Consider the following 15,394-nt stretch of genomic DNA (forward strand, 5'->3'; position numbering starts at 1 on the left):
ATGTCTCCAGAATGAATTTTCCCTCTTCAAACTTCTGGCAGCTTGAAACCGTATGCCGAGCCGAGGTTCGAACTCGGGATGTTTGCTTTTGTGGGCAATTGCTCTACCAACTGAGTTACCCAACCACGTTTCACGACCCCTCCTCACAGCTCTAATTCCGCCAGTTTCTCATCTCCTACCTTCCAAACATCACGGAAGTTCTCCTGCGAAACTTGCGGGTCTAACACACCTGAAAGAAAGGATATTGCGACACAGCTTAGCCATAGCCTGGGGGATGTTTCCGGAAGCAATTTTCACTGTGCAGTGGGGTGCGCGCTGATGCGAAAGACATGAAGTTTCATATCAGCCCATATTCCGCTGCAGAGTGCAAATTCATTCTGGAAACATCCCCCAGGCTGTGGCTAAGCAAACGTCCCGGCAATATCTTTTATTCCAGGAGTGCTAGATCCGCAAGTTTCGCAGGAGAGGTTCGTGAAATTTGGAAGGTAGGAGATGAGGAAATGGGGGAAGTAAAGCTGTGAAGAGGGGTCGTGAATCGTGCTCGGGTAGTTCAGATGGTAGAGTACTTTCCCGTGAAAGGCACAGGTTCCGAGTTCGAGTCTCAGTCCGCACTCAGTTTTAACACACCGGGAATTTTTACAAATAGTACGTGTTTCCTATCACACGATCATCGGACTTCACGCTTCATCCCCCGCACAATACAGATAAACACTTGACACTTCATTAAAGCTGAGAAGAACTGCCTGGACTAGAACCTTGGCTAGAACAACAAAGTGTTTCATAGTTTTATTTAAGTGCGTAATTCTGTTGACTTTCCTGAAGGAGACAAAAGCTGTATAGAAATCTCCCCCCGCCCCCCTTAGAATTCCATGAATGTGGATTACGACAGCTTTCTATTAGATAGCGTAAGCAACCAGTACATACAGAACGAATGGTGTGTTACTTTAAAATTCCGCGTCACGGAATTACTCACCATTCGTCAGACTTCAGCCTCTTGCATATCGCCTGAAAAAGAGAAACAGCAAAATTAGAACGTACAAAACCAATAAAAGCCATAATTTATTAAGGACTGTCTTAATTTACTTCCTCCATTTCTTTTCCCATGGAAAGCACCCCTCGTCTCCCACACACGCCTCACTACAGAGACGGATCCAATAAACCGCAGTGTGCCGTGGCAGGAAAGGGCGGGAAGTAACCTTCTTGCCTGCGTACGTACTACTATTTCTTTTTACATCTTCCGTCATCCAATGTTTCCTATCCTTTTCCATTGCCAAGTATGGACAGATATAATGAGCCAGCGATACAGTAGTCCACCTCGGAAGCGCTCTCTCTCTCTATCTGTGTGTGTGTGTGTGTGTGTGTGTGTGTGTGTGTGTGTGTGTGTGTTTGTGTGTGTAGTTCGGGTTTTAGCCAGGGCACGGCCACAGGCACGGCGGCCAGTCGCGGTCTGGGCCGACATGATAAAGCGACCCTCAATTAGAGGAATTTGCTCCCCACCGCCGCCGCGGCTCCACAAGACGTACAGTGCAATTAAAGCTTTTAATTCTCCAGTAAGTCTTGCTTTACGATGCCATTAAATTGTTCTAAAACAACGGGCTTGAGCTACGGGGATAAATTATTTTGAAATGACCAAACGGAACATTACAAAGGACTTTATTGCCATTGAGCTGTCGAAATAAGGTGGCATCAACTTTTGCTGATAGATGTTCGCAACGGGGAGAACACTGTAACGCAATTAACAATATACTATAGAAGCAATTTTATTGCCCTAATTACTGTCATCGCATCCGCAGATAAAACACCACAACGAGACTTAATGGATTCCGACGGCCACTAAACTAATCCAAAAACACTCCGAGCGCGGAGGCTAGGAGGTGCGATATAGGTTTCGTGACTCAGTGACTAATACTGCTCAGCTCCCACGAATAAAACTGGTCTGTGACAATGTTTTCCGAAACACGAGCGAACGGCAATAGCTGTAATAAACACAACGTTACACCACAAAAGTGTCGTCTTTTGGTTCAAATGGCTCTGAGCACTATGGGACTTAACATCTATGGTCATCAGTCCCCTAGAACTTAGAACTACTTAAACCTAACTAACCTAAGACATCACACAACACCCAGTCATCACGAGGCAGAGAAAATCCCAGACCGCGCCGGGAATCGAACCCGGGAACTGTCGTCTTTTCCGAAAGTCGCACAGATATTTCCACAACAATACAGACAGAATATTCTGGTGACAGAGAGCCTTTATCTCTACGGTTCGTACCCCGACAGTTTATTGCAAGAAAAACACAAAAAGATCCGACCTCTCGTAGTCATCAAATTTGGATAGGTAGTTTATAGGAGGTTTGCCTAGACAAAAAATATATATAATATCAAAACTAAAGAAATAAGGGATGGGATGTCACCAACGTGATTTGTGGTCATGCCACGAATTTGCTAAAAAAAAAAAAACGGGGCTCATCGACGAAGTTCTGCGCTTCGGAGAGAAGCAATGGAATTCTTCGAATGTGCAGGGCAGATAAACACTGGAATATAAAGCATACACATAAACACGCCGCATACTGACCTCGCTGGAGAAGCGACACAATGTAACACGCAACGAAGACGCGCTGACCATCCTACATTTCTAGTCATTTCTAAATGCATCGCAGTCTTTCCAGGCAAACATTTCGTTTCGATGTAGCTGGAAGTCAGAACATAGCAATACGTACCACATAACGCAAGAGAAAGACGTGGCACAGTTTCAACTTGAAACATATGTCCCAGAGGCAGTATATACGCCTGTTACCCCATGTTATTGTACCACTCGCCCCTTTCTGCTTTCTTCCACCCCCCCCCCCTCCTCTCTCTCTCTATGAACAAAAAGACAACCGGGTTTTGGATGAATTAATGACCTTGGACAGTAAATATCCTCTACGTCAATATTCTAAGTTTTCACTTAAATGTATAAGTTATATTTAAAGAACAACAGGTAAGCAAGAAGATCTGTTTTTGCCATAGGGCGGTGCTGTTAAGGTGGCAATGGGAGTTAATCATTTCTCACTTGGACTATCGATGAGTTATTATCACACATGAAGTATGTACAGAATACATCTCGCATCAGCAATTGCTAAGTTTCCCAGAGGCACTCATGAATCACGATTTCCCACAGGTGTACACATCTCAAGTTACAGCACTCTCTCATGACCTTCTGACTCAAATGCTTTTACATTATTAGACTAACATTCACATCGCCACATGCGACGAATCGCGTGTGTCCATGGTTGACTTGAACCCGATCTGCAGCTAGGAATATTATATTTCTTGTAAGTCAACTTACGACACCCGTTTATGACCTAATTACGTTCCGCTTATCTGAAGCTAACTGATAATTACTGCTGTGCGTTTAGACTATGAAAATTTCGTTTAAATTCAACAGTCCTGTTGCACTGTGATAGCGCAACGCAGGTACAGTCTTAATACGAGGGCAGTTCAATAAGTAATGTAACACATTTTTTTCTGAAACAGGGGTTGTTTTATTCAGCATTGAAATACACCAGGTTATTCCCCAATCTTTTAGCTACACAACACTATTTTTCAACGTAATCTCCATTCAATGCTACGGCCTTACGCCACCTTGAAATGAGGGCCTGTATGCCTGCACGGTACCATTCCACTGGTCGATGTCGGAGCCAACGTCGTACTGCATCAATAACTTCATCATCCGCGTAGTGCCTCCCACGGATTGCGTCCTTCATTGGGCCAAACATATGGAAATCCGACGGTGCGAGATCGGGGCTGTAGGATGCATGAGGAAGAACAGTCCACTGAAGTTTTGTGAGCTCCTCTCGGGTGCGAAGACTTGTGTGAGGTCTTGCGTTGTCATGAAGAAGGAGAAGTTCGTTCAGATTTTTGTGCCTACGAACACGCTGAAGTCGTTTCTTCAATTTCTGAAGAGTAGCACAATACACTTCAGAGTTGATCGTTTGACCATGGGGAAGGACATCGAACAGAATAACCCCTTCAGGGTCCCAGAAGACTGTAACCATGACTTTACCGGCTGAGGGTATGGCTTTAAACTTTTTCTTGGTAGGGGAGTGGGTGTGGCGCCACTCCATTGATTGCCGTTTTGTTTCAGGTTCGAAGTGATGAACCCATGTTTCATCGCCTGTAACAATCTTTGACAAGAAATTGTCACCCTCAGCCACATGACGAGCAAGCAATTCCGCACAGATGGTTCTCCTTTGCTCTTTATGGTGTTCGGTTAGACAACGAGGGACCCAGCGGGAACAAACCTTTGAATATCCCAACTGGTGAACAATTGTGAAAGCACTACCAACAGAGATGTCAAGTTGAGCACTGAGTTGTTTGATGGTGATCCGTCGATCATCTCGAACGAGTGTGTTCGCACGCTCCGCCATTGCAGGAGTCACAGCTGTGCACGGCCGGCCCGCACGCGGGAGATCAGACAGTCTTGCTTGACCTTGCGGCGATGATGACGCACGCTTTGCCCAACGTCTCACCGTGCTTTTGTCCACTGCCAGATCACCGTAGACAATCTGCAAGCGCCTATGAATATCTGAGATGCCCTGGTTTTCCGCCAAAAGAAACTCGATCACTGCCCGTTGTTTGCAACGCACATCCGTTACAGACGCCATTTTAACAGCTCCGTACAGCGCTGCCACCTGTCGGAAGTCAATGAAACTATACGAGACGAAGCGGGAATGTTTGAAAATATTCCACAAGAAATTTCCGGTTTTTTCAACCAAAATTGGCCGAGAAAAAAAAAGTGTTGCATTACTTATTGAACTGCCCTCGTACAAGTTTCACTGGCTCCCAAACAAATCTTTCATTACAGCACACATTCTGTTGGAGAATGGAACTTCCTGACAGATTAAAAATTTGCGCTCCACTGAGACTCGAACTCATACCCGTGCCTTTCGCAGGAAATTCCCTTGCCACCTGAGATATACCGGTGCGTTTCAGAACCAATGCAGTATCAAGGTACGATATGCCATATTTATTTTCCAAAGTGAAAAACAGGCACAACGAAATGCCTTTAGTCTGTTATCAGCCAATCTCCGTAATAAGCTGTCTTCAGGGTATTGTATACTGAAGATACGCAGAATGCTACAAAAAAATTATTACAACCTGTTCGACGTTACCAATTCACTCAAGATTCAGGGTTGCAATAGTGCATATGGCGTACATGAAATGATTACATTTATAGATCAATAGCACAAGCGGTTCCGAGATACCAGCCATTGATCCATACTGAAACAACCGTATCAGTAGCAGCTGTAGCTTCCATGGGCGGCAATGCAGTCGCTGACTCTGGCATTCAGTCGATCGTACAGAACTACAGATGACGAATACCGTCCTGGGATACATGCCTGCTCGACCTGTTTACGTAGTTCTGTAAGATATGTTGATTGACGAGTCGCACGAGTCACTTCTCGTCTCATCACATCCCAGACGTGCCCGATTGGAGACAAGTCCAGAAATCGTGCTGGCCAAGGAAGTTGCTGCACGCCTTGCAGAACACGTTGAATTTCACGGGCAGTGTGTGGGCGAACATTATCCTGTTGGAACAATATATCAACTTCCTGTTGCAAGAATGGCAAAATAATTGATCAACATTCTACAGTTATTAAGCGCTGGTTAGCGTCCCCAGGAGAAACCCAGGTGAACGGGGGTTGTAGCTTGTCGTACCCCAAACCGTAAGGTCTGGGACGGGAAGATCACGGCGCGCGATTCCATTTTCCGAGTGATCCTCTGACGGCACCCGTCGAACCGTGCAAATCGATGCTGTGGCGTGAGTGGAAGACGGGCTAGAGGCACACATGCCCGTAGCCCCCTCCCCCCCTCCCCCCTGCTAATACCGGTTCACAACAGATCGTGTTGACACATCTGGGCTCACAAGATCTGTCACTGCTGCCCTACAATACGACGATCCTGGCGGGCGTCTGCGCTGCGTGGAGGTCCAGAACCGCGTCTACGGGTGTGGGAATGTTCACATGACCACAGATACCACCATCGTTGCACAGGCACAGATACCACCATCGTTGCACAACTGACGCGACACGTCCAACATGGGTGGCAATACTCCGAAAGGATCATCCCGCCACTCGGAAGGCCACACTTCAACCTATTTCAAACTGTCTCAGTTGGCTGTAGGAAGCACGAGTGCGCCTCCGTGGCATGGCATACGCCGTCCTAGGATCAAAATCGACGTCGTCGTTCCAGGTGTACTAATCTTTTTTCCGGCAACTTATTTACGGATCTGGAAAGTAAGAGGCAAGCACTGACTGATTAAATATTATAATCGGGAGTTGGGGAGGGGGGGGGGTGGATAGCTCGGCTGTTAGGCCATTAAGCTTAATAGGCTCAACTTCAGGTTCGAGCTTACAGTCCGCTGCGCACTTTCAATCTATCAGAAAGTTTCAGTTCACTATACATCACGGCATCGTAACAGGAAGAGAGCACGGTAAGGTTGCGTCAACAGCAATGTCATTAGACGCGGGAACACCAGGTCAGTCTTTTAACCACTACGCCATCTCGCGCAGTAACATTTAAATTAGACTTTTCTGGCAAAGCACAGAAAGACAGTCAGGAGCTGGCACCACGCTTACTGCCCTGTGATCCAACTGAGAGAAGGTGGACTGCGTAAAGAGCGAGCCTGTGGCTGGACAGGCGGTGATCCATCACGGGCCGCGACCGCGCCACGCCGTGCGGTGCAGCTCAGCTCGGCTCAGCGGCAAGTAATAAGCGAGCCGGCTGGGCCGGCAACACGCCATTAGCCATTTCAGCGCCGGCTCTCGGTAATGTCTTCATCTCCCACGGTCCGGGCTGGCCCGCCGCACCGTAATTAATAACCGGCAATTAGAGAGCGCGCGCCGCCGGGCCGTGCGGGGAAATGACCGAAAACGCCATCAGCGCCGGCGCCACGGCCTCTGGAGATCCACGGCCGCGCCCGCTCGCCGCACCTCCACTACTTTCTGCCACCGGGAGTCCTCCTTTCACTTGCAGGGAGTACATACTCCGTGCTCTACGTGCTACGAGAAATGGATCGTCATAACTAGTATGCGAGGGTTAAGCGGCCCATAGATCGTCAATAACTAAAATGAAAGCTCCAAAACTAGCTGCAATAAGGTAATGTATTTTTTAATATTTTACATGGCATACCTGTTCCGACTTATTGCCATTATCAAATGACTTGCGAAAGCAACAATGATAAGGTTATCTAAATCGTGGCTGCTTTATGTTCACATTTACATTGGTACTTACATCTATTTGGAAGTGACGACCAGATTGCATCTATAGTAAATGTCTTCTGTCAAGTCTTGGTAATTACATTTTTTTTTGTAGTTACGAAACGGAAAAATAAGTTTCTGACAGATATTTTGACAGTTCTTTATTACGATGCTAAATGTTTACAAAATATATACAGCTTACTAGAGATTATGTTACATTTCGGTGTTCTCACATGGAGGTAAAAAAAGACGGGAGATGGCACTACACACGCTGTACGTTGTTTTGAAGTCAAGGTGGGCGGTGCCTACCGCCACTTTAAGTAGCCCAAAACATTAGCTTTTACGATTGCTTCTTGCTAATTATTTCCTTCGTGCCGGCCGAAGTGGCCGCGCGGTTCTGGCGCTGCAGTCTGGAACCGCGAGACCGCTACGGTCGCAGGTTCGAATCCTGCCTCGGGCATGGATGTGTGTGATGTCCTTAGGTTAGTTAGGTTTAACTAGTTCTAAGTTCTAGGGGACTAATGACCTCAGCAGTTGAGTCCCATAGTGCTCAGAGCCATTTGAACCATTTTTTTATTTCCTTCGTGCGCATGCAAGAGCTGCTTTAAGTGCTAAAAATTACAGTGCTTACATGAATAACATAATGTAACGAAGGCAATTGCAAAATATCAATTTTCTGTCTGGAAACAACGTTAATGTAATGCATTTAATGCACAGTATCACTGCCCAATATTATTGATAGTCCAGGGACCGCTTTATACCTAAATTAATGTAAAAATGGTCATAATTTCGTCTTTAATTGGTGCAGATTGTTCCAGTTGCACATTAGTCAAAGCGGCTCATCTTTACCCATGTCTTTTAGAACTGACTAACTCTGAGCAGGTGAGTCATACATTCCAAGCAGAAGCCATGTGTCGTCATTGAGTTTTTGACGAAGGAGGTGTGCAAGGTGCCCGACACACACTAAAAACTAGAGAATACGGAGACAACGTGAAAAAGTAAGTGTGCAGCGAATGAAATTTGAGAGAAAAATTTGTTGTGACCTACCTGAAACTATCATTTTTCCCGCTCCTGTGGGTATCTCTTCACTATCCGTAAAATATGAGTTAGTCCATGGACGCCGTCACATTTCTTCTACAAGACTTGTAAAATTTATTAGCCAGCAATCAGTTATGGAGAAAGATTTTTGGTAAGGAAAGGACATCGCCTTTAGTGCTCTGGGACGCAACAAGACGCGCTACATCGACTATAGAAGCTTAAAGAAGCAATCACGAGGAAGAGACCGCAAATGAAACTGAACGCGGTCCAAAACCGCCGAGGCAATGCGTGACAGCGGATCACTTTGGCAACAAATCAAGCGATCAGTAAATAGAGTTGGTTTGTATTCTGCCATCCACCGTACAGTCTGTATATGGTACTCTTCGGCATCCGTCTGTTTGGTCCAATGAAGGACAGATGTCAGCAGTGCGATCAGGTAACACACACGAGGGTGAAAGGCGTTGAAGAACTGGAAGTGACTCTGTAACGCCTCTCTTTATTTTCTTTTTTTTGCATAGATTATTCAAGAATTGGATTCAACGATGACGAAAATAAGTCGATTTTACTAGAAAGTATGTCTAGTAGGAAGTTACTGTATAAAAGAGAGTCATTCGAACTATGTATTTCCAATTCAAACTACCGAAATCACTTACGAAATAACTTGTAAGCTCTTTTGCATTTTTTTCGGTATAGCCACCGTTTATTTGATGGATCCAAAAAGTTGTCAAAGCTTCCCTATGTCCGATATGGTAATTGGAGAATTGGACGACGGACGTTTAGTATGGTCTGATCTCCTTCTGCTTGTACCAGTACAAATAAGAACATACCTTCATGATTTGTTCCTCTACAACCAGATTAATGCACACACAGCATACGCCGTATCCCTTGGTTTGAGCCGGCCGCTGTGGACGAGTGGTTCTAGGCACTTCAGTCCGGAACCGCGCGACTACTACGGTCGCAGGTTCGCATCCTGCCTCGGGCATGGATGTGTGTGATGTCCTTAGGTTAGTTAGTTTTAAGTAGTTCTAAGTTCTAGGGGACTGATGACCACAGATGTTAAGTCCCATAGTGCTCAGAGCCATTTGAACCTTGCTTTGAAATAAATACAGAATTAACGGAACAGGAAGAATAATTACGTAATGACGATAAGGACAATATTTCTTTACATACGAAATAAAAAAATCGAAGAAAATGAAATTATGTTACACACTACTTCACACTACGTTGATCTACCCATTTAACCATGTGCGATTGAGTCACACTACGTGAGTAGCGCGCATGAAAGGCAAAGACTCTTTAGATCGTTAAGGTCAAATCGTCACTGTAGCTTTTTTTTTTTAAGGAAGAATATAAGCGGACTTTAAAAAGTTACACATTAGTATAGGAGACCAAGTCACTTTTACTGAATGCTGCGAAGCATTACAAAGTGGCACAGATACATGACGCTATTGTTTAATATAGTCACTTGTCTGAAAGTTCTACCAGTCGTTCAGTTCCTCGACGGCAGAAATCAGATTCTTGGACAATGAGCCTTAAATCCCATTAAGATTTCACACACACATCTGACAAGGAGCCATCCCTCAACCGCTGTATGAACGTCCTCACGGCTGGCAAATCTTTTTACCACCCAGATGTTCTTTCAGTCTGCCGAAAAGATTTCCTGGACATTGTCGTCTGTGGTCCACATCGATGCCCCTCGTTTCCGATTAGCATCACTCACTTTTGTGCGGCCTTGGTCAAAATGTTGCCGGTATTGCACCATGGCTGGTGCATACATCGCTAGAATTTGACGGTGAATTTTTGTGTAGTTTCGACGTTTTGCTCACAAGAGTCTTACCGTCCCGCTTACGTCAGCTTTGGAGTACGTTTCCAGCTGTCACTTAATTCCACTCTGACACTGTAATGCACCTGTTACCCGTATCGCAATACAAGTGTGTCTGCAGGAAACCCAGAAGATGTACTCTCTTCTGATATTGGTTCACTGTTGTCGTGAAATGGCCTTTTTTCTGAAGTTCCTATGTATTTTAATGCAAGAACCGGATATCGTGGGAAAACTTGAGCATCAGCTACGCAGTTTCTTATTTGAGATGACACTAACTAGTCTTAGCGACGCTGTGGCACGTCTAAGTCACAATGTCTCACAGAAATCGAAAGATACAGTAGTCACTACGGAGTCCTCCTCGTGTCTAACAGGTGCGAAAAAAATCACCACTAGTGAAACCACACGTGCATTCAGGTACTGAACTTCACATTCTGAAGTGTATGCCACGGGTTTTGTTTCTCTACAGCAATACGAACAGTTATTAATTGAGAAGAGTACAGTAATCGGGCACCTTCTTTTTGATCTCTCCTCATCAAACCATTGCTCGTGACAACTGTGGAGAGCTCTGTAGTGTTGCCGTGTCTGCTAGATATATTTATTCTTAAAAAGTCGGCTGTGCACTGATAGTACGTAAGAACGTCCTTTTCTATTAGCTTACGTTTCTCATCGGTTCAGAAAACAGGTCGACAGGCTGTTGGACACAAGAGTCTTACCACATATTCTGACCATAAAATCACAGAAAAACTAAAAATGTGTCTTAATCAACGAAACTATACAGTTACAGAGACGTTTTCAAATCTCGAACATTATATATGAAACTACGATTGAAAATTTTACCGAGGCCGGGATTCGAAGCCGTGGCTCCTGCTCACTAGACAGATGTGCTAACCATTACGCCGCCACATTGGCGCATTGACTTTGTACGGACTACCCTAGCACGCCGCCATTCTCAATCCAAATTCACATTTACAGGTCAGTCCACTATGGTATTACTCCGCTCGGGTCATACTGTTTCATCTGATTAAAGCACATACGCCTGAGTTTCAGGCAGGATCCCCCCGTTTCGCTCGATGGTGAGGTGCTATTCAAATACAGTTGGAAAGTCTCCGCAATGCCGTTCGAATTTAGAGGGAATACCAAGTGCGTTGAGGAGTGAAATAGGAAATTTTTGGTAAGTTCCTATGCGACCAAACTGCTGAGGTCATCGGTCCCTAGGCTTACGCTCTACTTAATCTAACTTAAAATAACTTACGCTAAGGACAAGACACACACACGCCCGAGGGAGGACTCGAACCTCCGACTGGTGGAGCCGCGCGAACCGTGGCAAGCAAGACGCCTCAGTCCACGCGGCTACCCCTCCCGGCGCTAAGGGGTGAAAGGGAATTTGGACTGAGGAGGAAGGCGTGCTAACGTAGTCCGTGCAGTTGTGCGTTTTGCCAGGGTGGCGTAGCAGTTAGTGCATCTCTCTAGTGAGCAGGGTATATAGCGTCCCCCATACGTATCTGTCACGAACATTTTTATATTTGTTACGAACTAATGAACTGAGTGACTTTAATAAAAGAAGCTCTGTATAATGTAATAACAGTGAAAGTGAAAATCAGTGGACATGTAATAAAGAGATAATTTTACGAAATGTTACTCTGGAGAAAACGAATGACAATAGACATATGATATAATGTGCTACGAAACAGTATATTTATATCCGTGACTCTTACAACTTAGTATATCTATAAGAGAGAGCGAGAGAAAGAGAGAGAGAGAGAGAGAGAGAGAGAGAGAGAGAGACGCCATTGTGAAAGAGCCTCTCTCCTTGACACACTCTCTCTGGCGCTCTTTCTCTGTCGTTGTTATAAATTGGCTCTGCGTCTTCCAAGTCTGTACTACAGTGTAATTTGTAATTAATTGTGAAGTAGATTTTTAACTTGAACTGCCGGCCACTGTGGCCGAGCTGTTCTAGCCGCTTCGGTCCGGAACCGCGCTACTGCTACGGTCGCAGGTTCGAATCCTGCCTCGGGCATGGATGTGTGTGATGTCCTTAGGTTTGTTAGGTTTAAGTAATTCTAAATCTAGGGGACTGATGACCTCAGGTTTTAAGTCTCACGGTGCTTAGAGCCATTTCAACCATTTAATTTGAACTGTTATTTAATGCTTTCATTTCGCGGTTGTAATCGCCCGGTGTCAAAAAGCATTTACTGCAATTCTAGCACGCTAGGCAGTCGAGACAACGTAGCATCGCTGGAGCTACAAGACAGCCATCACGCAGCAAATTTTAATTTCAACACTTTCCTTAACGTAGCGCTACTGCTCCCGCAGTTATACTGTGTTCATCATAAGAATAAACCTGATGTAATCATTACATCATACATTATTCCGCGTTTCCTTGAATCTCATTGGCTGCATTGTACGATCATAAGGATACGTTATATGCTCCTGTAACATAAACTGAACGATAACGCGGGACAAAAGCTTTACCGGCGCATTTAACTTGGTCAGCCAGCTGGTCCAACTATCCTGCAATGGTGTGAGCAGTTACAGTTCCGACGTAACAAAGAGGAGCAGAGAAACACTATAGTTTCGAATGTCATTTAATTTTTGAAGATAATGAAATAATATTCGCAAAAACTCCAGCATTACCGCACGCTTCTTACGAAAATGGTTCAAATGGTTCTGAGCACTATGGGACTTAACATCTGAGGTCCCCTAGAACTTAGAACTACTTAAACCTAATTAACCTAACGACATCACACACATCCATGCCCGAAGCAGGATTCGATCCTGCGACCGTAGTGGTCGCGAGTTCCAGACTGAAGCACCTACAACCGCTCGGCCACTGCGTCCGGCACGCTTATTACGTAGGTGACTAGATGGAAAGCATAAAATGCTCCCTTTTTCATCTAACACAGTATTCTAATTACAAACGAGGGGTGAAAATTTCTTACTTAAACACAGAGCATCATTTCTGAGCGAGCTATGTGTGATGCAAAAACATAACCCAGCGATATCACCGAATTGTAGAATACTGAAGACACTGAAGGTATTAATTACAGTCAGTCGTCTGGTAATCTCTTGGCTCCTTCCTTATCCAAATCCGAGAACTACATTTCAGTTCTGGAACTGTTATCTGCTACGCTGATAACGAGTCGATCGACAACACAATCCACGAAGCCACCCAGGCGCCGCATTCTCCTCTTCTTTTATGACGCGCCGTTCTATATCCCGCCTTCGTTCGGTAGTGACGTGAAAAAGCTGCGTGCGTTAGTTCCAGTACATCTGGCAGCTTAAAAGTCTTATTGTTTCTCGCGACAAATCCCTTAACTCGGCTCCACATCTGTTCTTTTGAGTTCATATTGTAATAGCATAGTGGCAAATGTAAAAATGTAGCATTGTATGGTGTGCTCGATGCTGTGAAAGTGGCTGTTTTTTTCATGTTTCTACGATACTCATCAATCTGGTTCGCGTGAGACCACATCTGTGGTATAAAACAAAGAGTAGTTGGTTTTTAATTTTTGTCCTAAAAAATTAAACTGTTACGTTTTCTTAATTTAAGCAACCTTTATTAACAAACTTTCTTAAAATATCGATAACTGAGAACTTATATTTGGAATGAAAAGAGGAATTTCACGTGCAATATGTAGTTAGAAACAAAAAATCGTGCATTATTCTAACAAAAATGTTGAATTTTACAATTACGAAATGTAGGTATTTCAAATTGCACGAAAAAGAACAGGATGACCAAGCCGAGACTTGAGCCAGCGATCCACATAACTGTACCAGATTATCAGTCAACTACGCTACAGATTTCGCTGTACATCCAAAGTGTATTTATACGTCAACTGTATCTAATTCAGTGCCTCGGAAAGCTTCAAAGCCGATTTTTCTGTAATTTATGACAAACATCAAGAACAACCTATTTCTCGGTACTTGTTAACCGTGTTCCACGCGCGTGTTTCACCACGGAGCAGGAAGCAGCCTCAGCCATTTCCATACTAACAGCGGGACTGGTTAGCACACTGGACTCACAGTCGGAGGGACGACGGTTCAAACCCGCGGCCGGCCATCCTGATAGAGCACAACAGTACAGAGACTGTAACTGTACAAGATTTTTTAAATAAAAACTAAAGCGTGATTAAGAAAAACGTTGATGGCTGTTAAAGACATCTAATACATAAGTAGGACCTACTTCCAACAGCGTAACACCAAATGGTTCAAATGGCTCTGAGCGCTATGGGACTTAACATCTCTGGTCATCAGTCCCCTAGAACTTAGAACTACTAAAACCTAACTAACCTAAGGACATCACACACATCCATGCCCGAGGCAGGATTCGAACCTGCGACCCTAGCGGTCACGCGGTTCCAGAATGATGCGCCTAGAACCGCACGGCCACACCGTCCGGCTTTGAGCGTAACCCCCTCGGTGTACTTGTGTTGCTGCTTCTGACCATTCATCACGTTTGCTATTGTTTACATCAGGTTTATTCATATGATGAACAGAGTATAGTACAACATTTCTATTTCACAGGTGCCTGCGGACCTGGAGATTTTATTTACATGAAACAAGTAGGTGTACAGTAAATGGTTGATTTTTCGGCTGGCCTGGCTACCGATCAACAAAGACGTAATTTCAAGTCGTGTTATAAAGGATAGGCATGAGACTATTCACTGTTAAACCGTTACAGTGAGAAATATTTACAATAATAGTCATTTACAGTGGCATAGTTGATTTTGTGGTGCGAAAATAGGACTTTACGTAGACGTAGTTATGGGCGCTTATCGTCACGAGACTTTTTTTTTTTTGTAGGTCATTGCTTATAACAGTACACGCAATCAAAGTAATTCGATGCAAGGCTCAGTTCTTGATTATTAAAGTAAATGTGGCTAAGAATTGTTCTGTAAGTTAGGTCGCAAACGAAAGTGCCAGGCTCAAAACGCATGCAATATTTTACGGGCTAATTTTCGAACAATACTTAGATTTATTCAAAGAAAACGATAAAAGCGTTAAATGACAAAAAACAAAAATAATTTTCAAACTCAAGACACCACAGAGACCCATGTTCGAATCCCGACCTTGGTACAAATTTTCATGTGGCTCTTCAGTCTGCATATGCGCATCATAAATGTATCGTAGTCTCAGCTCAGAGATAACAAAAGCATCAGCGGGAGGAGAACCGAGAACGTAATGAAAATTAAAATCAAAATGTATGGACTTGTTCATGTCAGTAGGAAACAGGGAAACACCATACTGCTAATAATAAACTGGCAGCTCATACAGATGTCGACTGTAAAAGTTTTAAC

At 44.4% G+C, this 15,394-nt stretch overlaps 1 protein-coding gene across 1 annotated transcript in view; it reads right to left on the reverse strand.

Annotated features, from left to right (window-relative positions):
• The window catches only part of LOC126235528 (RNA/RNP complex-1-interacting phosphatase), a gene marked incomplete at its 3' end in the record, with an annotated part of 492,423 nt that overhangs the window by 263,057 nt on the left and 213,972 nt on the right, over nt 1-15,394 (reverse strand). The window contains exon 3 of the mRNA XM_049944250.1: nt 974-1,005. Within this exon, the coding sequence (XP_049800207.1) occupies nt 974-1,005 (32 nt within the window). The remainder of the gene's footprint in view (nt 1-973; nt 1,006-15,394) is intronic.

This window comes from Schistocerca nitens, chromosome 1 (genome assembly GCF_023898315.1).
Source record: "Schistocerca nitens isolate TAMUIC-IGC-003100 chromosome 1, iqSchNite1.1, whole genome shotgun sequence".
Classification (NCBI taxonomy): domain Eukaryota; kingdom Metazoa; phylum Arthropoda; class Insecta; order Orthoptera; family Acrididae; genus Schistocerca; species Schistocerca nitens.